Source organism: Hemicordylus capensis, chromosome 4, assembly GCF_027244095.1.
Source record: "Hemicordylus capensis ecotype Gifberg chromosome 4, rHemCap1.1.pri, whole genome shotgun sequence".
In the NCBI taxonomy this organism is placed as follows: Eukaryota; Metazoa; Chordata; class Lepidosauria; order Squamata; family Cordylidae; genus Hemicordylus; species Hemicordylus capensis.
The window spans coordinates 95,472,801-95,499,505 of NC_069660.1; the positions used below are offsets into that span (position 1 = coordinate 95,472,801).

Genomic DNA, 26,705 nt, shown 5'->3' on the forward strand with positions numbered 1-26,705 from the left:
CACCAATTCATTCATGTCATTCCACTTATATGTATGAGCACAAATAAGTCAAACTCGTCAAATTACATAAAATCTCTATGAAAAGACATCATGTAAGATATAAATAGCTGTGCTATTTCATTTGGTTGCCAAATTCCTTCAATGTATAACAATTTCCATCTGATCTTACTTTTAGCTGAAGTCAGAAATGCTGTTGGGTTTTTATTTTTATGTATTATCCATGCACTCTCATCTATAACTTGTTCAAAGAAGATTTGTTTGGAACTTAGAATACCCAGAGCAAATATCATATGAATGCCACCCCACTCCCCCAATGACAACTGATTTTGCATTTGTTCTTTATATTTTAATCCTTAAACGGTTTGAAAAATTGAGTAAATGCTGCTGCTTTTCAAATACTAATAAAGACTGATTTTAAAACACTTGTCCAAGTGGAGGAGTTATTTTAAAGATATAAATCAAAATAGACTCTTAATGACATTTCCTCAGCATGACATTAAAATAATAGTTTGGTGTTTGGCGGATGTTGAAAATGATTGCCTTTTAAATACCCCAGGACACAAAACAATTAGAAAGCAACACTTCCCTCCAACAGGATAAGTGGTTTTCTTTCAGAATAAAAACAATTTATTAAAGTAGTTCAGCACTTGCTTTATGTGTTTTTGTTTCTGTTGTACTCACAAGTTGCTAAACTCTTTTTTTGTGGTTTAATATTTACTTAGCTTATTATTGTAATTAGGTTGTACATCATTATGTTGTATCCTAAATCTTATGCTGCATCCTAAATTAGCACTGCTTCAATGGAAGTGTTAATCTCTTAAAACAGAATAATCTGCTCAGTTTCAGATCATGTAAGCTTTGGGACAGGGATAAATAAAGCGTTCCACCAACCTCCATTCAACATTTTTATTATAAAGATGTATATTTCATTAGGGATGTGCTGAAATGCTGTTTCGCTGTCCAAATCATTGGCACCTCCCTTTACATTTGAGGGCTTACACAGCTCCCTTAAAGCCATCCCGGTGCTCCCTCCAGTTATGCCTGCACGCCGGTTGGGCATCTTCCAGCTGCCCCTGTGAGGCGCTGGCATGCACATGGCCTCTGCACGCGTGTGGCGCCCATCTGTGTGGCACATAGGCATAGCTAGGGGGAGTGCTGGCATGGCAGCAATGGTGGCGAGTGGAGGAGGAGCAGGTATGGATTTGCTGTCCTCTGCTTTAAAGGGGCTCTGTAAGCCTACAAATTTAAAGGGAGGTGCCAGCAATTCAGACATGCCAGCGATCTGGACAGCCAAACTGCTTTTCGGCACATCCCTAGATCTCACTTTATCTTATGAAGAAATAACTCAAACTGGTTAACAAAAGAAACACTGAAAGAATCAAATATCAATACACAATAGGTTACATCCAGGCCCTGAATGAGTGGAAAGAAGCTCTTGCAAGGGAACTTCTTCACCTTCTCTTCCTCACAGCAGCCACCCTACACCCTCTAAAATCTCTCTCCAGAGGTCATGGGGCACTCCTGAAGGGGTCAGGGATAGGGTACGGACATTTAAATTGTTGCTTTTCTTTGAAGAAGTGATAGTGCGACAGGACTGGACTCTTGGTTTTTTGTTTGTTTTTTACATATTTTGCTAATAAAAATGGCAATTTAAATGCAAACGAACCTTATCATAACTAACCCAGAGAGGGAAGTCTAGGATAAGGAGACGTTTGGAAGTCTAACTTTTGTAAATCTAGAGCTATGAGGACCTGAATATTACTTGCCTTTCCACATTCCTGCTTTGATGTGGACATAAGAACAACAGCCGTACTGAATCAGACCCAAGGTTAATCCTGTCCAGCATTCTGTTTCCTGCAGTGGCCCACCAGATGCCTCTGGGAAGCCCAAAGGCATGAGGTTAAGGCATGCCCTCTCTCTTGCTGTTGCTCCCCATCAACTGGTATTCAGAGGCATCCTGCCTCTGAGCCTGGAGGTGGTCTATAGCCAACAAGGCTAGTAGCCATTGATGGTCCTGTCTTCCATAGAATTGGCCAAGCCCCTCTTTAAAGCCATCCAAGCTGTTGGCCATCACCGCGTCCCGTGGCAGAGAATTCCATAGATTAATTATGCACTGTGTGAAAAAGTACTTCTTTTTGTCCTGAAAAATTTCCTGGCAATCAGTTTCATGGGATGACCCCTGGTTCTAGTGTTATGAGAGAGAGAGAAGAATTTTCTCTATCCATTCTCTCCACTCCATGCAAAGTTTTATACACCTTTATCATGTCTACCCTTAGTTGTTGTTTTTTAAAACTAAAAAGCCTCAAATATTGTAGCCTTGCCTCATAAGGAAGGTACTCCAGGCCACTGATAATCTTGGTTGCGCTTCTCTGTATCTTTTCTAGTTCTATGTCTTTTTTGAGATAACCAACCCAGTGACCAAAAGTATGCACAGTACTCCACATATGGCAACACCATAGATTTGTTTAAGGGTATTATAATATTAGCAGTTTTATTTTCAATCCCTTTCCTAAAGATCTCTAGCATGGAATTTGCCTTTTTCACAGCTGCCGCATATTGAGTTGACACTTTAAACAAGCTGTCCACCATGATCCCAATATGCCTTTACTGGTCAGTCATTGACAGCTGAGTCCCCATCAGTGTATATGTGAAGTTGGGGTCTTTTGCCCCAAAGTGCATAACCCTGCACTTAATTACATTGAATCACATTTGCTGGATTTCACTACCCTAAATAGTTTAGTGTCATCTGTAAATCTGGCCACTTCGCTGCTTACCACTGCTTCTAGATCATTTATGAATAAATTAAAAAGCACTGGTCCAGTACAGATCCCTGGGGGACCCCACTTCTTACTTCCCTCCATTATGAAAACTGCCCATTTATTCCTACCCTGTTTCCACTCCTTCAACCAGTTACCGATCTACACATGAACCTGTCCCCTTATTCCATGACTGCTAAGTTTACCCAAGAGCCTTTGGTGGGGAACTTTGTCAGAAGCATTTTGCAAGTCCAAGTATACTACGTCAACCAGATCACCTTTATCCGCATGCCTGTTGATACTCTCAAATAACTCCAAAAGGTTAGTGAGGCAGGACTTACCCTTGCAGAAGCCATGCTGGTTCTCCTTCAGTAGGGTCTGTTCTATATATTTAATAGTTTTATCTTTAAATAAACTTTCCATTAACTTACCCAGCACAGACATTAAAGCTGACTAGCCTGTAATTTCCTGGATCCCTTTTTAAAACACTGGAGATACACTGGCTACTTTCCAGTCCTTTGGTACAGAGCCTGATTGTAGGGACAAATTATATAGGATCGCAAGCTGATTGGAAGACAGTGCCAGAAAATCAACCAGCAAGGGAAAAACAGGCCTCCAAAATGGTGGTCAAAATGTTGAATCAATTCACATCGAAAGGGGGGCTGTTTTGTTCCAAGCTTGAAACATGCCCTTTATTTAAAGGGCATTTGTTTCAAACTCAAGACACTCAAAATAGCCCATTCCAAGTAGAAATGTTTTGGCGTCGAAACATTTTGCACATCCCTATTAGGAAACAGTGTTTAAAATATCAGGTTTTTTGTGTTGGTTACCTGCTTTTTCAACAAAAATTCTTCACAACTTTTAAAATGAAAATTGGAACACACGAAGATTTGCCAGCACATTTGAAGATTTATGCTCTGTCAGTGTGGGCAGCAAAAAAGTGGTTCTTTTCTGTCTGCCTTGCTTCCACAAATTCACATCCAGTGGAGTTGTCTAGAGTTGTGAGGGGGCTAGTATCTCCTTCTCAATTTGCTTTCAGAAAGACCCTCAAGGCATACCTGTTTTCTCCAGCTCTTACATTAATTTTAAACTGTTTCATTTGTTTTTATCTCATGAAATTGTTTTTGTTTTGTGAAATTTTAACTGTTTTTACTCTGTTTTATATTTGTTGCATTCTGTACACCGTTTAGAGATGTACATATCAGGCGGTATAAAAATATGATAGATAAATAAATGTAACACACGACATAAAGTTTTTCACATCTGTATTTAAGGTGCTACTGCTTTTGTGTGTGCGTCAAAATCTATCCCATGGACATCAATTGCACTGTATTATCTCAAAGGTGGCTGGTAATTAAAAATTTTATTTTTTTAAAAAAGGTTAATTATTGACCACAAAATGTAATTCATTATGCCACTCTTTATACTGCCCCTCTTGAGAAATGAAATGTTTCTGATACAAGAAGAAAGTGGTGCATTTGCTATATTGATATTATTACTCACTTACCTTTCCAGGTATCATTTCATACTGCACGGGAGATGGCAATGGTAAACCCCTCTTGTATTCTATTAAAGAAAACCACATGGCTCTGTGGTTGCCAGGAGTCGACACTGACTTGATGGCACAACGTTACTTTACCTTATCACAAGTAAACATTGCAACCAAATGATTTACAACAGGGATTCTCGACCTTGGGTCACCAGATGTTGTTGGACTTCAACTCCCATCATTCCCAACCAAAGGCCATTGAGGCTGGGGATTATGGGAGCTGAAGTCCAATAACACCTGGGGACCCAAGGTTAAGAATCCCTGATCTACAGCAATAAAAGGCTTCAATCAAATTATTAGCAGACTTTCAAACATGACAAAAAACATGGGGTTGCTATCAAAAGCAACAGTTTTGTATTATTCTGCCTTCCCATTCATAATGTGTAGCACAATGTACCTCAAGTCCTGACGTCATCACACTGTGCATTTCCACATAATTGAGTAGGAGGGATGGTAGAGTGCACAGTGTAATGACATTAGAACTTGAGGTATATTGTAGGGATGTGCACGGAACCACGGAGGCATGGTCCGGCACGGGGGGGGAGTGTGGCTTTAAGGCAGGGGGGGCAGTACTCCCCCCCCAGCTCTTCCCCGTCCGCCGCTGGACTTTTCTAAAACGTTTTTGGGGTGGCAGAGTTCCTCTCTGCCGCCCCAAAAACGCTTTAGAAAAGTCCAGCACCGGGCGGGGAAGAGCAGCGGTGGGGGGGGAGTACCACACTCCCCCCCCGAACCGGCCGAATTTCGGACTGGTCCGGAGGCCTCTTGCATGGCCCTGGACCAGTCCGTGCACATCCCTAGTATATTGTGCGACATATTTCTTCTAATGCTTCATTTAGCCCTTAGTGTGGACATATGGTATGTGACATATAGTTAACCTCTGTGCTTGGTGCATCATCATTATATACAAAAACATACACTATAGATTTACCTTGTGGTCCCTGCTGTGTAGATTGATTTTGGAATTGCGTGTATGGTTTATTAGCAGAGAACTGCTGCCCATTTGAAGATTGGCTGTGTGATGTTGATGAGCTGTGTTTCTGAAGGAGCGTGGGAGCAACTACTGTTTTCAGTGGACTAACAAGAGGAGGATGGATATTTGGAACAATCCTATAACAAGAAAAGAATGAGAAATGTGACAAGCTTATCCAATCTCACCATGAGCACACAAACCATCACAATAAGGGCAACTATTACTTTTTATGCATTTGATTTTACTTACAATTTGTGTAGGTTAAAAGTACGGTATTTATCCTCACAAATCCTGTTCTAAAGTGTTACACCAACAGAAACAGCCACACAGAACTATACTTTTAAAAAAAGCAAATTCCAGATATTTGCATTTGGCTGAATTGCCAAGAAATACAAAAACAGGTTAGGTGAATATATTTTATTGGATCTTTTTCTCCTAGTATCTGAAGAGCACTAACACTTTCAGGTTGCACAGAGCTTTTCAATGGGCAGATTCTTTTTTCTGTTGCAGGAGCTACGTTTCCTGTACACAAACCCAACATTGTTATCCACTACATCACACTGGACAAACAGCTGCTTGTTAATATCTTTATGATACTAAGGAATGCTTCATATGTGATGTTTTCCCTATCAAGTACAATAGTGTAGGAAAAGGGAATGTGCACTGTAGCAAGTATGCTTATTTACTTGTTAGGTAGTTTTCTGGAGGGCTACCAGCATCCAAATTGCTGAACATTACTGCACGGAGGAATGGATCTCAGGCTCTTGCCAGAAGACATAGTGAAGAGGCAATTGAGGGAAGCAAGCTGTTAGCTTAGTTCCATACAGGCAAACACCTTCCAAGTGGCTAGCAGCAGCCTGCACTGGACACTGTTAGCCACATAATAGCTGCAGGCCTGCAATACTGAGCTTATAGCCCACCACAGGCTTCCATTGCCACTGACAGGCATCCAGAGAACTGTCTCACAAGGCACTGTTGTGTATTATGCTGCACGTATGGAGATTAGACAGCTGATGCACCCTATATGCTTTACATTCACCTTAGCTAACCAAGGTTCCCTTAGCTAATCAGGGTCTACCCTGGTTGCATTTCAATGGAAGACTACATGTGAGCACTGCAAGATATTCCCCTTAGGGCATAGAGCCACTCTGCGAAGAGTATCTAGGTTCCAAGTTCCCTTCCTGGCATCTCCAAGATAGGACTGAGAGAGATGCCCGCCTGCAACCTTGGAGAAGTCGTTGCCAGTCTGTGTAGACAATACTGAGCTAGATGAGTCAGCTATGGTCTGACTCAATATATGGCAGCTGCCTATGTTCCTATGTACTTATTTTAGCACCACTCATCGACACGTTTGTTCCACATTTCTGCTCACCTAGAGCCCTATAATCTATTATCATGTTCATTCCACATGTACCCTAACCCTGGGAGTAGAAGCTTACCAGTTCGTCCTCTTGTCCAATGTCCATACATTGGGGCAAAGATGAGAATGAGAACATGTACAACTATACACACATAGATCCAGCCAGGGTCTAGAGCACGGATAGGCAACTTCCATTATCCTATTAAGAACTACAACTCCCATTATCCCAAGGATGGGAGTTGTAGTTCAACAACAGCTGGAATCAAGATTGCCTACCCCTGGTCTAGATTGTACGTGCATAAGGCAGAGGCTGTAGCTCACTGGTAGAGCACATGTGCAGCAACTCCAAGTAGGGCTCGAAAAGGTCCCTGTCTGAAGCCCCGGAGAGTCATTGCTTGTCAATGTAGACAACTGTCAGACAGACTAATGGTCTGACTTAGTAGAAGACAACTTATGTTCATCTATGCAATTAGGATCACTTGTCAATCAGAGATTCCAGTATCACAGAAGCATCTACATATATACAGCCCCTATCCATTGCCCACAGTCCCAGCGATCAGGAAGAGCTATCTCTAGGTGTGGATTTCAGTCTCCCTTTCCACATTGGATATACATGTGGAGTTAAATGTTAGTAGTGGGATTAGGTTTAGCAGGTGAAACGGAGAACTCAAGCACCTCTCCTTGCTGTTTTTCTGAATTTAGCAGACAGATGGACCACACATGAATCGTCAGAAGTCAATTTAAAACTAGCCATGGTAAAATGGGCATCACCACAACACGTGGCGAGACGGCTTTAAAAGGGGATTAGACAAATGCATGGAAGATTCATGGAAGCCACATCTGTCAATGGCTGCTAATAAGGATGACTATAAATTCTACCTCCAGAAAGAATATATCAATTGTTAGGAACAGCAACAGCAGGAGAGAACGTCTTGCTTCTATGTTCCACTGATAGGCTTCCCAGAAACAACTGGCTGGCTATTGTGGGAAACAGGATGCTAGATTAGATGGACACTCTGAACCTGCAGTGCTGCTCATACTTTTAGCCCTAGTGTGCTAAAAAATTATTGCTGCCAGCAAGAATGTGTGAAGATTTCCATTCCTAAGAAGAAGAAAAATTCTCATCTTTATCTTCATATCAAATGAGGGGTATAACTGCAAAATTGATTAGCATTCGTTTATCCTATTTAGGTTCTTCTAGTAATGATGATTCTTCTAAGGGATTTAAAGTATCATAATGATGTGGAGAATTAGGTGGCTATTCTTATGGATCTATGTGGTGATTCTTCCTCCCCTAAACCCATGTGGCTTAGGCTGGAGGTGGCAACTGGCAAAAGTGCCAGATAAAAGTACTTCTGATCCAAGAAAAGTTTCTGCTGGCCACTTGCAAGCATAGGAGACAATCCACCATGCAACTCATGCTGTGTTGAAAGCTCTATTCATCTAAACAGAACTTATGTGAGAGTAGCATTCAGAAAATTCTACCCAGAATTTATCTGCTTTGAACTGCATAGACCGAATGAAGCATCTGTGATAGATTTATATAAGCAACTTGTAAATGAAGAATAATGTGTTACATGCTCTCCCAGCCACATGGATTCAAGTACAGTATGACATGATGATGTTTTCTTCACCTTCTGTCTTTTTAGATCACAGGCTCAATTAAACTGATGTGTAAATGAACTGTCCAGTTCTATGATACTTTATTTTAATTACATAATTTACATCATATAGTCTTACGAAGTTACATCTAAGCATTGTGCATCCTCAGAACAGATCAATGATGCTTTGTATGCAAAAGTTTAATTTTTATATATGTTTTAACTATAATTGTAATGGTTATAAAGTAAAATATACATTGATGAAACATAACCATACAAAGAGAGAAAGAAAAAATAATCAAAGTAAGAAAATAAAAAGAAAGCTGTAATTCTATTGTTTCTAATAGCATAAATGGCTGGGATGTATTTGTTCCAATAAAAATGAACTCAGTGTCTAAATAAATAAATCATCAGCCTCTCTTCCCTCCCAGTCTTGTATGACCATTCATGCTCAGCTGACATAAAGGCTCTCCACACGAGCAGTGTGGAGAGTCTAAATGGGGTTTGCGGGCTTGACCCACTCTCCCTGCACACGAGCAGGAAGCCCTCCCTGGGCAGCTGGATTGGTCACTCAAATGATTACCAGCTCCATCATGGAGTCAGTTGGGGCAGCAGGGTTCGGGGGCCTCTTGTCCCCAGGAAGTCCCAGAATGACCTGCATGAGTACAGGGCATTCTGGGGAGCCATCCGACGCTGGGAGGCTTGTTGTAGCCCCCCAGTTGGGAGGCTACTCGTGTTGGGAGGTTACTTGTGAGTCCTGACACACGATCAGAAAAACAGGGTTAGCAGCGCGCGCTCTCTGCTAACATCATTTGGGGGGACATTTAAGCGGGCTTGCTGCTGGGAGCGGCACAGCTCCCGTTGCAGCACACGGCCAGCTGAAACCAGGCTGGGCTCCCTTAGCCCAGTTTCAGCTAGATGTGAGAATAGCCTCATAGTGGTTTTTTCCAGTTAAAATCCAAGAGATGCATGAGCATTTTCAAATCATCCTGAACTACAACAGATTTCAAGTGTGTAAAGGTAAAACAAAACAGTCATTTCTTCAATACATTATAAAATTAGCTCCCAATAAGGTACAATTTTTGCACAAATCCATATCTATTGTGTTTCCATACCTAATGTGTTTTTCCCACAACACAATAGATATGGAAAGAATCTGCCAGTAGCCCCGCAGCTCCAGCACACATCAGAAAGACACTTTGGGAAAGATACGACTTGAAGTATAAATCTTGATTGAAAGATATGTTTATAAAAAACTTATTTTAAGTTCATACTGTATATTACACAGGGACCATTAACCAAAATCTAATCCAAATCTTGTTAGGATTAGATTCTCCTACATCTCTTTCACATTTTGCTTTTTAAAAATCTAATGCCATAATCATTTTACATGAACTGCCTGAGATCCCTCTTGACATATTTTCAGTAATTAATAACTCAAAATTAGTTAGATTGCCAGGTTATTGAGCAACGAGCAGCAATCGAAACCCTTCCCCATATTTAACCCTCTCCAATCAGATTTATTTAAATCAACTTTGTATTATGAGATCCATCCAAAAATCTAACTAGCTCAATATTATTATTATTATTAATTCAGTTTCTATACCGCCCTTCCAAAAACGGCTCAGGGCGGTTTACAAAGAGAAATAAAACAAATAAGATGACTCCCTGTCCCCAAAGGTCTCACATTCTAAAAAGAAACATAAGACACACACCACCAACAGTCACTGGAAGTACTGTTGATCTGAATAGGCCCATTGATTAATACAGTGGCAGACATCCATACCAACACTGCTACAAGTGCAAATATGTTGTGCTAGCTAGTTCCACTAAGTTATAAACTTGCATTCTAGACTAGTGTTGCATCAGTGCATCCTCTGGTGTGCCTCCTGCTACAAAAACTCTTCCTCAGTCCATATATGTTGCAGGGAATTATGCCAAGCTATCAACTATCATTGTTGCACCAGCACAACACCTGTGCAACTGGACCAAGACCACAAGAGTTTGTGCAGCTTTGAACATCCACTTAGCTACACGACCTTCTTACATGTGTGCATTTTTGTTCATTGTACAAGTGCAGTGGTAGTCGAGATGTCAGACAATATCATCTGCATAAAGACTGAGTTTAAATATTTATGATCTGACTTTAACCCCATTTATATCCTTGCAACTTCTATTACTATTGCAAACAGTTCAATTACTAAGGGGGAAAAGGGGGAAACATACGACTGCCTTGCCTAGTCCCCAAATTAAGAACAAATTTATTCAAGATTAACCCGTTCACACTAAATCCTTGCAGCTGGATAGAAATATATTTAGAACAGTATTTTTAAATTATTCTATAGTAATTTGTGCTAACAGGTGAGTTAAATCTATCTATGGAAAATTGGAGGATGTGCAGCTTATCCAAAATATCCAGTACTTTTGAGGGGTTTTTGAGGTATATTGTTCCATATAAAACCTGGCAAAATCATTCACAACTTTTGATGGTGTGCACATACTATGGTCACTTTAGCATATAAGCGAAGCATTTGTAGGTTTATTGCCGTTCTTATTCTCACACAAAAAACTCTTAAAAACCTAATTATTTTTCTACCTGGACACAACTGAGTAGGTCCAACTGTTTCCCCACAGCATCCATATTGATGACAGATACTGAGTGAACAGATGTTCTATGCTTTTGTTATAGTGTTTGGATCTGTGATATGATTTCTTTTTACCAATACTTCTCTTCAATAAGAGGTTGTCTGTATTGATATACCTCTTATAACTGCTTCTGTTGCCTTCCAATTAGGAGGCCAAGTCACATCTGGAGTAATATTGATTTGAAAATAGTCATTCAGTCCCTTCTTTACACATTCTACAATTTCTTCATTTTGAACAAGTAATTTTTCTAAGCACCATTGACTTATTTTACAATAAGAGTTACCCATTTCAATATCCCATTCTAAAGAGACAAGAACATGATCTCTTTAGAATGTGTTTTTTTGTGTTTTTATAGGGGTTATTAAAACAGGGAAAATTGTGACTATTGCACGACTGTATTTTACTGAAGAAAGGTAAAATCTTGTTTAGTCGGTGATATTTAAACCCAAGTGATCTGATAATTCAACAAATTAACTGATAATTCAACAAATTACTCAAAAAGCTGTTGGGTAGATGGCTGGAATTTGTTCCTGTATTTCTTAATCCATCCCAACTTTGGGATATAACCATTCATTTTTTTAAATTATTAAATAACTGCTTTTGCTTTATTTATTCATTTATTATTTAAAACAATTATCACCATCATTTGGACATACATATATCCAATAAAATAGTTTGTCCTTAATTTGACCTTCTTCAAATATATTATGCCCATGTGGATCTCTCACCCGGTTAGAAAATGTATTTTTCTTAATAGCGACTTCTTTCTTTTTATCTTTAGAGTAAGCTGTGACTATATCCCCATGTGCCACATGGCAAACTGATTTTGAAATGGAGAGAATTTTCAAAAGCAAATTGTGAAATGGCATGGATCTCCTACTCAGAAATTACAATCCAAAAGTCCCCCTGGGCCTGCAGAACTAATTGAATCCTTGCCTTAATGCACAATTTACCAAAAGTTGCTCTGGCAACAGCCCCAATGAAATAAATGAGAGTTTCACAGATATTTTCAATCTATCACAGAATTAGTGAAAGATTAAAAATATATTGAATATTCCCACCCCCACCCCCGCCGCCCCTTCTGTATTTATTCAGGGTTGAAAACAAATGTGTGTTATCATTTCCACATTGTTCCATGAGATTTTCTAATGCCAGTTCAACTTTGTTAAACTAAAGCTGACAATAATTAAGCAGCAAAGTCTTTCTCCCAATTATATTACCTAGAATAACTTTTGTTTTTAAAAAAACCCAACAACCACCACTCCCCCCAGAGATGCCCAAAATAATGTTTAGAATGCTGGTTAAAATGACTTTTTAAAAAGCTTCTGCCTGATAATTGGCCTGACCTCTTTTCTCTGTGATCTTTAGCCCGTTTAAATTTTCTAAATATGATTTGCTTTTGATTTGCCTCTTTTATCTTTGTCTAGGATGTTTGGGCTAAAATGCTGTAATAAAGAAATAAAGATGAGTTAGATTATATTTTGCTTTAGCCCCCTTTTTAAATATCTCCTTGGCAAAAAAAGGCTAGACAGAACAGGATAAATTTCCTTTTATTCTTTGTAATTTTGAGGTATACTTTTTCATGCTCCACAATGTAGAGAGTCTTCTTTAATGTGTTCCTGACAACAGAGAATACAGCACAGCATGCGTAATTGGTAACTACTTTAAGGGAATATAAAACTGAAAGACAGAGAAATCAATTTCTCTTTTACTTATACTTGGGGGTAAAATACAACCACAACAGAGACATGGATGTTTCCAATATGAACAGTGTCTCACTTTGTTGTTGTTTGGGAAGGAAAGCTATGACTGTCAGATTCCTCTGTTAGACAATGGATCCCAATATTTCTTCCATCCATCTCAGCAGGAAGATCAGATCCAGAGTTAAGTCCATCTGTACTTTATCTCAAATAAATTCCTATATGTTTTGTGATGTGGTGCTTGCCTGCACTTCAAACCATTTATCAAGTGCTGTATAATAGCATAATACACACTGGCTTTGAGAGTGATTATTCACTGAATGCTAACACAAAAGAGAGACAAAACTGATGTGAAACCGCAGAGACTAGAGGCCGATTCATATATTATATCCCACACTTATTGGCATGTTAGTGGCTCACAAGAGGAATACTATGAAAGTATGAAGGGGATAAGCACAAAGTCAAAGGTTAGCTTTTCACAAAACTTCCATAGGGTTCCTCCTTCTAAGCTACATAAGAAATCACTTGTACAAATAATTACATCTGCGTGTAGGTAGTGAAACAACACATATGAAGGAATGGATTTGTTGCTCATGAGGGCAGGACTAGAACCAATGGCTGAAATTACAAGGTTTAGGCTCAACATTAGGAAGAGTTTCCTAATTGTAAGAGCTGTTTAACAGTGAAACAGTCTTCCTCTTTCAGTGGCGAACTCTCATTCACTAGAGGTTTTTAACCAGTGGCTAGAAAGCCATCTTGGAGCAGGGTGGGGGGGAAATGCTACAGTAGTTTCCTGCACTGAGCAGGGGGCCTGGACCCGGAGATATTCAAGGTCCCTTCCAACTCTTCAAGGTCCCTTCCAATACCATGGTACTATGAACTGGCCCGGATTTATTTGTTGTAGTACAAGGTTTTGTACGACAGAGCCTACTTCATCAAATGTACAAGGTGAATAAAATGGTACACTAGTTTATTGCATGTGAGTGGTAAATATACAAAATGTAGTGGATTTGTGGATGCCAGAAGCAAAAGTCACATTTCTGGTCTTCTCCACAAAATCTCAAGGCCAACATTTGAAAAAATTACCAAATTTTATCCTTGTTTCCTATACTAAGGGGAAACATTAGACCTGTTTTTCATGATTATTCATTCCGATATAACAATTGGTTTCTGCCTGAAATTTATCTATGCAATCAGGAGATAAATGTAAAGCTGAATAAAATTCAGGGTGGGGGGTGGGAATCAGGAAAATTCTCCTTGTCTTGAGTGTTACTAAAATAACTACACATAATAATTTGTCAGTGCCACAAGTTGATGTTCAGAATTCAAAGAAACCATTGTGGAATGTGGCTAACTTGTGCAATCTATGGTTGGTTTCAAGTTAGTCTGCAAACAAGTGTGGCTAAAGCATGAGAGGATTTCAGGGAGCTTTCCCGACAGCAGGCTTTATCATGGGTTTTCTGCAAGGCTTTACTGCAAATTCAAAGTTGCCCCCCTAAAACAACGTAAAAAGCGGATTTTTTAAATCCTAGATATAAACTGGGCTACAATCTTATGCGCAATGAAAAACCTGAATTGTGTGTGAATTGTTCCCTGAGAGCTCGCAGGGACTTCAGGGTAAATTTGGCTGATATGTGAACGCACACCTCAATTCCGGAGGAGATGTGAACCAAAAGCTGGGTGTGAAGAACTTCCTGGCCATGTAAACAAGCTCAGTACAAAAGTGACTCATTTTGTAGAACCATAAATTAATTGTCTCAGAAAATATATTGTTATTCCTGATTATGCAAATAAGTGAAGTAACTGAATGCCCGTAAACTACAAGAATACAATTTAATACACCTTATTCATAAAATCTGCAGTGTAATCACTTGAATTATGACAAACCCCTAGTCAGTTATAGGATCAAGAGAGCAAAGCAGATCCAAAGCAGTGTGAGGGGAAAAACAGGAAAGAGAAAAGGTTAATACCGATTTTCATCTCGTCCCATAATATTAAAAATGATGTGCAAAGCTCTACTAATCTGGTTTCTGGATGATGCCCAGTTTCTTGCCACGTGTTTCTTTTCTGGGTCTTGCCCTAGGGGGATTTCTGTCAACACAAGCTCAGAAAACAGTTATACCATTCATTCTTTTCTTTTTTAAAAAAACCCAACCTCTCTATCTGAAGTTTGGTGAACTCTGCTACTAATCATTCCCAGCTGCCTTTTGCTTCATTTTAAAGAATATGCAGGATCCTTCCCCTCAACAATATGACAATAAATCAGTCACTGTTAGCTTACCCTTGCAAAGAACTATTCTGTCTTACTGTATTATATTACTGTAACAGTAAGCAAACACCTTATTGTGTTGTAGCATGGGACACACTGTATTAGAACACAGGACTTCCTGTATGGTTGAAGAGAAACTCAGCAACATGCCTCCATTCTTCTAATGACTAATGGCTACTTGGCTCAGGGTCTAACCGACTGACATAGGAAGGAATTCCAACCAAGGTCAGAGTGACCGGGAAGTCTGGTTTTCCCCTGCCCCCTCGATGTTTCCTCGATGTTTCTTCATTGGTGTCCTCCCTCCTTTCTTTCCTCAAAAAGAAGGGCTACATGTTAACAAGTGAAAGCGGAATTAAAGTGGAATCCCTGCTAACTTGGCAAAGAGGCACATTTTAATGTGGTGATTCTCTTTATTTAGCAGGGGGAGAGTAACTGGCCCTATCTACCCCCAGCACAGTACCTCCAGTGACTGTTGTTGGTGTCTGTCTTATGTTTCTTTTTAGATTGTGAGCCCTTTGGGGACAGGGAGCCATCTTATTTATTTGCTTGTTATTTCTCTGTGTAAACTGCCCTTAGCCATTCTTGGAAAGGCGGTATAGAAATAAAATAAAATAAAATAAAATAAAGTAATTCCACATCTTTCACACAGAACATGAAAGCAATTAAGAGAGTCAGTGTGATGCAGTGTCTAGACTGTGACTGGAGAGACTTGGGTTCAAATCCCTGCTCAGTCATGTTTCCAATGGAAGTAACATATGCATTTTAATTTTTAACTTATGGCTCCAATTCCATTTTACAGGAATATTTTTTCCTGAATTCCCATTATTGGGCTCACTTTAGAACTGTAAGGGTTAACTTTCTGAAATGCCACACAGTCATTAAATACTAAAGCCTAACAATTATTTAATATTATACTGTTGCAAATTTAAAAACAGTGTAGCTGTAGTTTCCCACAAACAACATTAGCTCATAAACAAAGAGCCTTACATGGAAAAGTACACAGCTGCTGCCAAGTCTTTATTAAAAGGCCATACATTATTTTCTCTCTCACACTCGCACACACACTGACATGAAACTTTCTCTCTTTTACTCCTGTGCATTATATTGCTCCCAACGTTCCTATGTACAAGACTCCAAGAACCCCATATGAACCATCAGCCTAAAAATATCACATTTTAACCCAAACCAAGTTTTAGGTCTCCAAGAAAAGCTAGAACAGGTGGATCCATGTTCCTTGTCTGAGACACTTAAAGCTGATTCTTTGTGATGCAACTGAATATGAAGATGATGAATATTTATATACCGCTTTTCAACAAAAGTTCCCCAAGTGGTTTACACAGATATAAATAAATTTTAAAAGGCTTCCTGTTCCCAAAGCGCTCACAATCTAAAAAAGAAACATAAGTTACACATACCAGCAACAGCCACTGGAGGGATGCTGTGGTGGGGATGGATAGGGCCAGTTGCTCTCCCGCTGCTAAATAAAAGAGAATCACCACTTTTAAAAGGTGCCTCTTTGCTCAGTTAGCAGGGGCTGATTGTGTCATACCTGGGATTGTCTGGGTTGACATGATGGATATTAATAGGTGTAGATTCCTGCCTTGCTAAAGATGACTTTCTGGTCCTTTCCAATTCTATTATTCAACTGAGAGTGAACAGCAATATAAAAACAGTGGCTGACATCCTAATAAAGTATGCATAATGAACAAAGCTCCACTAGTACTAGAAGAGTGCATAGTTGCTGTAAAATAACCGGAGTCACAGAGTTTCCCTCGTCCACAAAAGTTCTCTGTTTAAAAATTAGGTGTGATCCAGGTTGCACAATTGTTACACAAGCATGCTTGCAGTTGCACAACACTAGTCTAGAATACAAGCTCTAGAAAGCACTTCCTTCCACAAGTGCTTCGTTAATCACATTAGCCAGTTCAACTGATCTAGTTAAAATGACCCAAATTGGGACTAACAGTGAGATGTGTGGAAGTTCTTTCCCATGGCTGCCAGCGATATATCTATGTTTATGGAATGCGTGCTGTACTCACTAGCACACACATATAGCTGTGAAATCTTCTAGTGCAGACAAGTCTTAAGATGGAACGCTGTTTTTCCATCGTTAGGCTGCCACAAATCAAATTTTACTATCTTCACAACTGGTGAAATTAAACAGAGCTTGTCATTATTTATAGTGAGAGTTGTAAGTAATGCTAAAATAACACTTCACTACCTGAAAACCTTTTTTAAATAAGAACTAGTTCATGACAAGCTCCACTTTCTATATGCCAAAATATTTCTAAATCAAACACTTCTCCTTTAATTAATATTAATATAAATTAGTATAAAATTACTTGATCCAGCATTCTGTATTCTTCACACACTTCTTTATTGAAGTGAAAAAAATATTATACATCTCATATATAGCCAGGGTAAATATATTTGGTAATGAAGTCAGATTTTTGTTAGAACATTTTCAAGTAAACTAAATAATTTTTGTCAAACTATTTAAATGTCTTAGCAAACCATTTGGGAAAAATGAGCACTGCACTTTTTATTGACTTTGGCAAAGAATGGTATAACAAGGATTTTTGTTGTTGTTTAAAAAGAGGCTTTAAATCAAAATCTTAGTCTTCTGTCAAATGTGAGTAGACTTCTTGTGCTCTGTTTCGTGTAGCTTTTGGCTTCTCCTATATTTGATGACTCAGTCATTACCATTTTTGATAGCAATCATTTTGGTCCGTCCCAAAGACTTAAACACAGGAATCCAACTTGTCATCACATGGGTTCACAGTGTAGAAATTCTGTACATGTACTTAAACATGTAGGCTGAGATAGGTGATGAATGAGGCAAAACACTGCATGCTTGCCAGAAGTGTAAAGCGGCTTGCATAAAGCAGGATATTGACAGGCGTTTATTTTATTTGTGAAGTAAACATTTTTATCTGAGGGAACACAGGTGCATTGTAACTAACAAAGGTGCAACATTCCAACAGCCATATCGTTCTGGATACTTATTCCTTGCTGATATAAACCAATGAATAAGTGTGACCAAAATAATGTTACATCTAATAATTTTACTTAACATTCATGATTACTATAAACTCTCAAAAGGAAGGCTAATCTAAAAAGTGATGGTGCTATCCTTTTACATGAACTGCCTACTTGTAATTTGTCACAGAAAATTTTGATGTGTTCTTGGGCAGCTCAGATGTGCACAAACCAGTTTGGAGGCCCTTTTACAGCTGGCTTGAAGGTGGGAGGGATATTTTTATGCTGTTACCCCGCCCGCTGTGTTTTCCCTGCTGGCGCTGTCTTTTAAAACAGTCCGGTGGGGTGGCAGCATACCTCCTTGCCACCTGAGTGCCTCCTCGGACTGGAAGTGGCCAGAAGAGCCTGGTGTGTGTGCGCACATTGCACCAGGGCAGCAAGGAGATACGCTGCTGCCCTGCTGTACTGTTTTAAAGGACAGCACCGGCAGGGGAAACGTGGTGGGAGGGGTAAGAACACCCTCCCCCATCCCTAAAGATATCCCCCCACCCTTCGAAATGGCAGGTGCCGGTTCTGTGTACACCACTAGCTCAGAGCAGCTGTGGGCATTCTAAATTAGCAAGGGGTGAGGAGGTGCAAGTGAGTTGCATGTCCCATACTTGCTTACTAGGCTGAAATAGAGCCTCCCAAATGTTCTCAGTGTATAATGTCTAAATGGCACCCATTCCCCCGCTCCTCACCTCACTGATCCTGCCTAGCCATCTGGCTTGTCATAGTCCAGACAGAACATTCTTTACTTCTCCCCTCATTTCCACAACTGTGCCAGCCAGTTTATGCATGGCTGAGGTCCTCATGGTCCTCTACACTTTTCACAGAGATGGCCCTTAAGCTCTGACAGGCTTCTCCCAATTAGTCCAAGGCTCAGTTGACACACCATTCACCCCAGTCCTGTTCCATCCGAGTCCCTTGAAAGCTGCCAAGCCCTGCTGGCCTCTTCACAGCAACAAACCCTGAATTATTTTCTTGCACATGCTGGCTCACCCACAAACTCCAGAGGTGTAGGGTGAACGTTTTTATGCTGAACACGACACTGGTCAGTTTCAACATTTGCGGGGGGGAGGTTTGTTAGGGTGTGTGTGTGTATTCCCCCTCCACCAGGAGACCTGCTTTTGTAGAAGCAGCAAGTGCAGCAAAATGGCACTGTGAAGAAAGCTACATGGCAGGTGCTTCATGTTTCCCTGATTCTAATTATATTTTCTGCTAGGATCACTGCGACTATTGCATGTGGGTCACCTCCTATCAAGATGCAGTTTCCATAACTAAACGGCTTACTTTAAAATTCATTCCAGATTTTGTGAATAGAAAGAATCCTACTCCTCCAAGATCACAGGCATTTTTTATTATTATTATTTTTGCTACATGTGAGAAACAGCCTTTTCCCAATTTTCTCTGCATATGGGATGTGGCATATTGAAACAAGATCTTATAAAAGAGGGACCAGAGTGGAATAAAATCTGCTGCTCTATGAGGCTCCCCTATAAAATAATTATGTTCCATGTGAAAATGATCTTATATGAATAGGGCCAATGAAATAGTAAAATGGGCTTGTATCTCCTTTAAATATGTTTAATAAAATATAGGAGCTACGGACCTCTGAAAACTCTAATTTCCCCATTCTTCCAGCAAGACAGATGCTAATTTGGTGAGCTCCAGAACTGAAAGCAGGTTGTGAATCACAATATAATTACTTCTATTTCTTCTCCACACTACAGCTCTGATCATCATTAAAGGCTAGAATCTTAACTCCTACTCTTTAGTATACTTTTTTGGGATAATTCACTGCCACCTATAATTTGTCTTTGAAGTAACTGGAATTCAGTTTAACCTAGTTTGTAAACCAATTCCACCACACCAAAGTGCTATAGTTCTCAGATATATCATTTAAAATGTATATACACACCTAATTATTATTACCAAAAAAGAAATTCATATAATTCCAAACGTGCATTCATATATTCATCACCACTGAATGGATGCCCACTAATTAAGGCAATGCTTCTCAAACTGTAGATGGGCAACTGGAAAGGGGGTGCAAAGTTCCAGAAAAGGATATGATCCTGAAGCATATGATGCCTCCTCCCACTCTCCGACACACAACACCTGTATAGATTAATGCTTCCTGGCAGTGGACCCCCACGAATCCACAGTGGATTTCTGGGGGTGACTGTACCTTACATCATCCCAATGTGATCAGGAAAGAAGGGAGTTCAGAAAGAACTTTGTTCTTAAGGTTTCTTGAACAGCTTTAGGGAGCTGTCAGACAGATCCTTTTCTATTCCTCTTTTAATGCCTGTATGGGATTACTATTCCAATCCACAGATTCTCATGTGCAGCAGCAAACTTTATGCACATGACTTCATGCAAGAATCTGCACATTTGCCTGTGGAACAAAGAATTGCTGCTGGGTTGGAGAGGCCCGAAGTTGAGAAGGGGGACTTACATTCAGTACATAGTTCAGGGCAATGTCCTGTGTGGTTTTAATACATACCTTTCTCTGGTGCTTTCTATGGGTGATGCATGATGGTGTGTACTATTAAGGACTGACTCAAGCATATGTTGTCTTGTAGGTACATCATGAGGTGGTGGCAGGAGACTAGGTGATGGTCCATTGTGATTAGTGCTGGAACCAGTGTACATGCCTAAGGAGGAAAGAGAAAAATTGCAAGAGAAAAAAATTAAGCCTTTGTTTGCCCTTTGTAACAAAGGGCAAACCTTTGTTTAACAAGAATTCTAAAATAAATGTGATAGACTAGGTGTCCTCTTCAGGGGCATATCTAAAACGGGGCAGGCAGGACACGTGCCCCAGGCACCACTTGAAGGGGGGCACCATTTATTTAAATTAAGAATTTTTTTAAATGGCCACCAAAAACAAAATGGCCACCACACATTCAAATCGCCTTTGTGAGGTCCTAGGCCATGCCAGGCCTCACAGAGGTCATTTGAGCATGCACGGTGGCCATTTTATTTTCAGTGGCCATTTAAAAAATAAAAATAAAAATGGCCACCGCACATGTTCAAATGGTCCCTGTGAGGCTCTAAAGGCCAGCAGCGGGAGGGGGAACCTTTGCAGACTCTCACCACAGCCTTTAGGAAGCCCACCGAAGGGGCTACAGGTAATTTTTTTTTAATTTAAAATAATATAAGTCACTGTACACATATTCAGATTGGCACTATGTACAGAGAATTAGGGCTTGTGAATACTGAGCTGAAATTTATGAGCTAGGATTATATTCATTTGCTCTTACTTTGCTTCTTGTGATAAGTGAGTTAGATGTGATGTCTTAATAATATGGCTATTAATGGTGAGTTTGTCTTTGAATCAGTGTGAAATCCTTAGTATTAAGGCCCACTGGGAGTTTCTTGCTCTCTTTCTCTCATTTTAACTGTCTCTCTGAAATACTAGAATATATTCCGAGCAGTGGCACAGTTTACTCTGCATATCCTTTAATTATTTTCTGAGTATCTGGGAAAAGTCAAATTCTCCATTTATTTTAAAAACTTATGTAATAGTGATGCTACAATGCATAGTAGAGAATTAGACAGGCACTTCTGTTTAGTTTTCCAAGTATACCTCCACTTAGTATTTGGGTATTTCATGAGCTCCAGCATACTGAAATTTGTAGTTTTCCAGCATCTTTTGGTCCAACTACATCCACTGCTAAATAGTATTTGAAATATTAAAAGATTAACAAGCTTGACTTGTATTTTTGAGCTGATATTATGGTAAAGTTATCTGAAAGATGGGTGTCAGATGTTTCGACAGAGGGCGCAATTTCAGTGCTTGCCCTAGACGCTATTTGCCCTAGATATGCCTCTGGTCCTCTTTCCTTTACTTCCCTTCTCCTGGCATGGGCTCCTTTGCAGATTTGTCAAGGGAGCCATCAACACCTCAATGATTGCTTGTCACCAGTCCCTTCTGGACTAGCTGACCAGTGCCAAACAGTGAACAGGAGTAAGCTCTCTCTCTCTCTCTCTCTCTCTCTCTCTCTCTCACACACACACCCCTACACACCTTTTCCATCATATAAAAATTCTTGTTTTCTTAACTAGCACTACTATTGACATTAGAAAGGAAGACATCGGAGAAATAGCAGAAACGTGAATTTATTGAGGTGTTGAAACAGAAGTAAGTACCTCTTCCTCCCCAAAGAAGTTTTCAGCTTCAAAAAAAGGTTTGGGTTTTAGAAGCAAGTAAATAAAATAAAGCCAATCAGGTGCCATATGACTGTTGAAATGTTTAATCACACAACTGGTTTGTTTGGTTTGGGATATAGTTTACAATTGTGTAGCCTCCACATTTTTCTTCAAATGTATACCCCCCCCCACTAGCTTTACGATAATGCTTTGCTGAGCTGGAAAGAATGGCTTCTCCCACCCTTTTGGCTCATCCATATAATACTCCTTTTAGGCTGCAAACAGAATAGAAATTTTATCTATATCTTACACACTAAATTAATACATTCCTGTCAGGTAGCACAAGTACACTTTCAACTCCAATTCCAATGGACATGTTAGCCTCTGAAGACCCATAAAGAAATGAGTAAGCATGTTAATCTAGTGAACCATATATTTTGGAATATGATAGCCTGAAGTCATTTGTGTTTTGTGAAGGCAAAACAGCTGGCTTCATCTCAAACTACAAACTTCATAACATCTTTCAATTGAGCCTGACACTATTGGTGCTTTTACTTGCTCATTAGTTTCAATGATTTTGGAACAGGCTGATGTACTTCATTTAAAATAACTGAGCTATTCACGCCCATGTATTTACAAGAAGAGCTCCAAACCATGGATCTTGTGTTATATGAATGTCTCTTTGGGAAATGTATAACAGCCTATTACCAACAGTTGGGAAAATATTGTTCTATCACATATTCTCTGTAGACAGTATCACTGACTGTACCTCTGCTTTCATTTATATGTTAGTCATCTGTATGGTTCCAGAGTGTTATAATTTCCTTTTGGCATAGCCTTTGGATGCTAAACCTGGGCTATCAACATTCAGGTGACATTTTAAAGAGATGCAATACATTGTTGCTAGACACCACATAGCTGTTACTTTATTTAACTATTTCACTGGAACACAGCTTATATTAATGTCTAAATTAATTTTTTTAAAGGACAGAATATCCATCCTGTCTCCATATCCCTTCCAGAAGAAATGATATTACCCCCAAATAAAAACATTTAGATAATGAGAGTTTTGGATAAAGAGGAGTACTATAGATATTAATATGAAGAGGAAATCACAGAACCCTCGTGTTCTCTTCATTCTGAGCGCACGAGGGAAGAAGGAACATTGCATCAGTTGTAATTGCTTGTAGGCTATGGCAGAACCCTACAAAGTAGGACAATACAATCCAAAAAATGACAGTACTACTAGAGCTGCAGTTTTAAACAAATTTCTTAAAACTGCAGCTCTAGTAGTACTGTCATTTTTTAAAAATTTCTTAAACTTTGTGTATCAGTTATATATTACGCATTTAAAGACATCACAATTTTTCTTTAGGAGAGGAGAGCTGGTCTTGTGGTAGCAAGCATGACTTGTCCCCATAGCTAAGCAGGGTCTGCCCTGGTTGCATCTGAATGGGAGACTTGATGTGTGAGCACTGCAAGATATTCCCCTCAGGGGATGAAGCCGCTCTGGGAAGAGCAGAAGGTTTCAAGTTCCTCCCTGGCTTCTCCAAGATACGGCTAAGAGAGATTCCTGCCTGCAACCTTGGAGAAGCCGCTGCCAGTCTGTGAAGACAATCCTGAGCTAGATAGACCAATGGTCTGACTCAGTATATGGCAGTTTCCTATGTTCCTATGTTCTTCTTAATTTCCCGGATAAAGTTTCTATTACTTCCTGTTTTACCTACTTTAAAAGAGGTCTCCTACATGTTTTTGCTCCCCACCCCCCAGCTTTACACAATTATCTCTATATCAGGGTTGACACATGCTCAAACCAAGCAGGGCCAGCCTGAGCCTGAGGCAAGTGCCAGAGGCAGCATGGCGAGAAGCTGTCTTTCCTGAACTTCCACCCACCTCCCAGCACACAAAACTTGCCATTCTTCCCCCTGCCACTCTGGCTCTTCCTCCTTCCCTCCTTCATACCTTACCTGCCCCCCCCAAAAAAGTATGTCCCACTGAATTTTTTGGGAGTAAAATTTGGGGGATTTTCCCCTATCATTTTTAAAATCTCTGCTAAGAACTATATTTATCAACTTGGTCACATGAACAGAATTGTCAATCCAATCCAGGTTGTTCTTAGATGAGGCTCTGATATCTTTATGAACAACAATATGGAGTGGGTCCCTGTTTTGGCCATCACCACAACATGGAGGTCTTTTTACTTTAGCGTGAGATTCTAAGAAATCAATTTGCAAATAACAGAGGGTAGAAGGAACACTCCATCAGTTGTAATTGCTTGTGGGCTTTTGCAGAACCCTACAAAATAGGAGAACTGCTTGTAGAGAAGAATAGGATCTTAACATCTTTTTGATGAACTATTTTTGCTGAAGCAGGATTAAGAATGTCAGTGAGGTTCTCTGATTTCAGGCTTGGAGAATTATTATTAGGGCTAAGAAAAGCCCAAAGGAAGGGCAAACTTGTGGGGACCTGGAGTTTGTTTGTTTGTGAACTCTGAGAAGTTCTCCATCCCTTCCCCACCCTTTTTGTACCATTATTCTGATCAGGTGAAAGAAGCGGAAGCAGCAGAACAAAGGGAGTGCTACTGGACACGGACAGTTACCAGCTTTGAACCTGAGCAAGACTGTTACAGAGACAGGCATTTGGCGCCATAAGGCAAGCAGGCCTCCATTTATGCCAAAGCAGCAGGGCCATGCAGCTTGAAGAAACAAAGCGCCCATCCTGAATCCTTGAATTTGTAATGAAGATGAATCTCCATATTCAGCAAGAAATGGTCCTGGACAAAAGACAGGCTGCGAGAAGCAAGAGTAACCATATGCTAAAATGCAAGCACCAGCCACCCAAAGACTGCTTTAGAATTAGATTGGCTTACTAGTACCCTTTTGTCTTGGTGAGCCATCTGAATGGCAGCTCCCCCACTCACACATTTCTCCCTTAAAAATGCTGTAGGAAGGGTGTGACCTCCTATGTGGGACTGTGGCGGCATGGTCTGCCCTGACACCTTGCCTGGCTGGGTGCCAGTTTGTGTGCTCAGACCCCCCTTCCTCCTCAAGCTGAATCCTCACTTCTGAATAAAAATCCTGAGCTGAAATAACTGTCTTTGGGCCATGTGGGGCTTCTAAGGGATAATCCCTGTACCTGACTGCCAGCATGATGTAGTGGTTAGAGTGCTGGACTAGGACCAGGCAGACCTGAGTTCAAATCTCCATTCAGCCATGAGACTTGCTGGGTGACTCTGGGCCAGTCACTTCTCTCTCAGCCTAACCTACTTCACAAGGTTGTTGTGATGATAAACCTAAGTATGTAGTACACCACTCTGTGCTCCTTGGAGGAAGAGCAGGATATAAATGTAAATAAATAAATAAATAGGACCCCGATGCCAATCTGCTCCCTGCTTGTCTTTGTTTGCTGCTGCTTTGACAGAATCTCTTCCTTTGGATTTACTCCCTTGGTTTCACTCATAAGACAGTAGACTAAAGAATAGCTATGAAAAAAACCATAGCATCCAAATTATAATTATGATACGCTCAAACCAGAGAGCAGGCAAGTGCACTAAACACTACAAAGAGTGTATCAGAGGACCATCTGAACAAAAACAAAAGGTTGGGGGGGATTTTCAGAGGAATCCCTTCTTTTTGTAAGGCAGTGTGATTTTCTCCATTCTGAGACAACGATATTCTTCAAATCAATTATTTTAAAATTTATTGAGATTTCAACATTTTTCAATATTCAACTATAATGAAGCAATTAAAATGTTTTGTCGGTTCTGTATGTCCTGCAACACAGTAGTGGATTGCTACAGATATGGACACACACACCTAGATTAATATAGCCCTAATGTCAATGAGGAGTAAAAGAGCAAAACAATTATGTCATGGCATACAACTCTTCTGGCTCCGATGGAATGTTCTGGCAACTGAAAGACAGAATGTTGCAGCTGCTTAATCTGGGCTGTATCATTCTCTTTAACGTTCCTACACTAAGTGGAAAAACATGAGCTAAATGAGGGTAAGTACTATTTCCTACGGAATATTTGCTCCTCATACTGGAGTAAAACTATTGAGGTCCCAAACAAAGCACAAGGTTATCCTAAAAACAAAAATAAAGCTAAGTCAGACATGATTGTCTAATTTTAATAATAAACATTTTTGCCCTGATCCATCAGGAGTGATCTGTGCTTGGAAGCAGACATATATCTCCTTGCTAAATCATCTCTATATGCATTAATGTGCCTTTTTTATCACTGGCAGAAGTGGAGCTATATTTCAGAATTAGACCGTTGTGCAACAATCCTGGTTTTCCCACATAAGCTGGAACAATATGGAGTATGTTATTCAGAGATGTTTCTCATTTGTAGAGTGAACTGCTTTTGTAGGATGCTCTTATTTATTAATTATAATTTACTTAATTAAGTACAGGATACTCATTAAATTAAGCAACTTGTTTTTCACAATCTTATTTCTGAGGATACCCCTTATTAATAATTTTGCACTTAGCCATGAACAAGCTGTAACTTGTGATTGCCTTTAGTTTTCAAACTGTATACTTATTCATTAATTTCAAAAAATTATATCCTGCCTTTCAAATCACAAGGTGGTTTTATAATAATACTGTATTTACCCAAATCCAGGACGAGGTTTTTCCCAAGTTCTTTGTGTTTGGAAAGTCCTCCATTCACAGGCTC

The 26,705-nt window shown here is 39.8% G+C and overlaps 1 protein-coding gene across 5 annotated transcripts in view; it reads right to left on the reverse strand.

The window, feature by feature from the left end:
• GLIS1 (GLIS family zinc finger 1) overlaps positions 1 to 26,705 on the reverse strand; it is a 335,102-nt gene that overhangs the window by 13,496 nt on the left and 294,901 nt on the right. For all 5 annotated transcript variants that reach the window (XM_053248208.1, XM_053248207.1, XM_053248204.1 and 2 more), the window contains 2 exons: positions 20,379 to 20,529; positions 5,234 to 5,412 (listed from right to left, as the gene is read on the reverse strand). In XM_053248208.1, the coding sequence (XP_053104183.1) occupies positions 5,234 to 5,412; positions 20,379 to 20,529 (330 nt within the window). The remainder of the gene's footprint in view (positions 1 to 5,233; positions 5,413 to 20,378; positions 20,530 to 26,705) is intronic.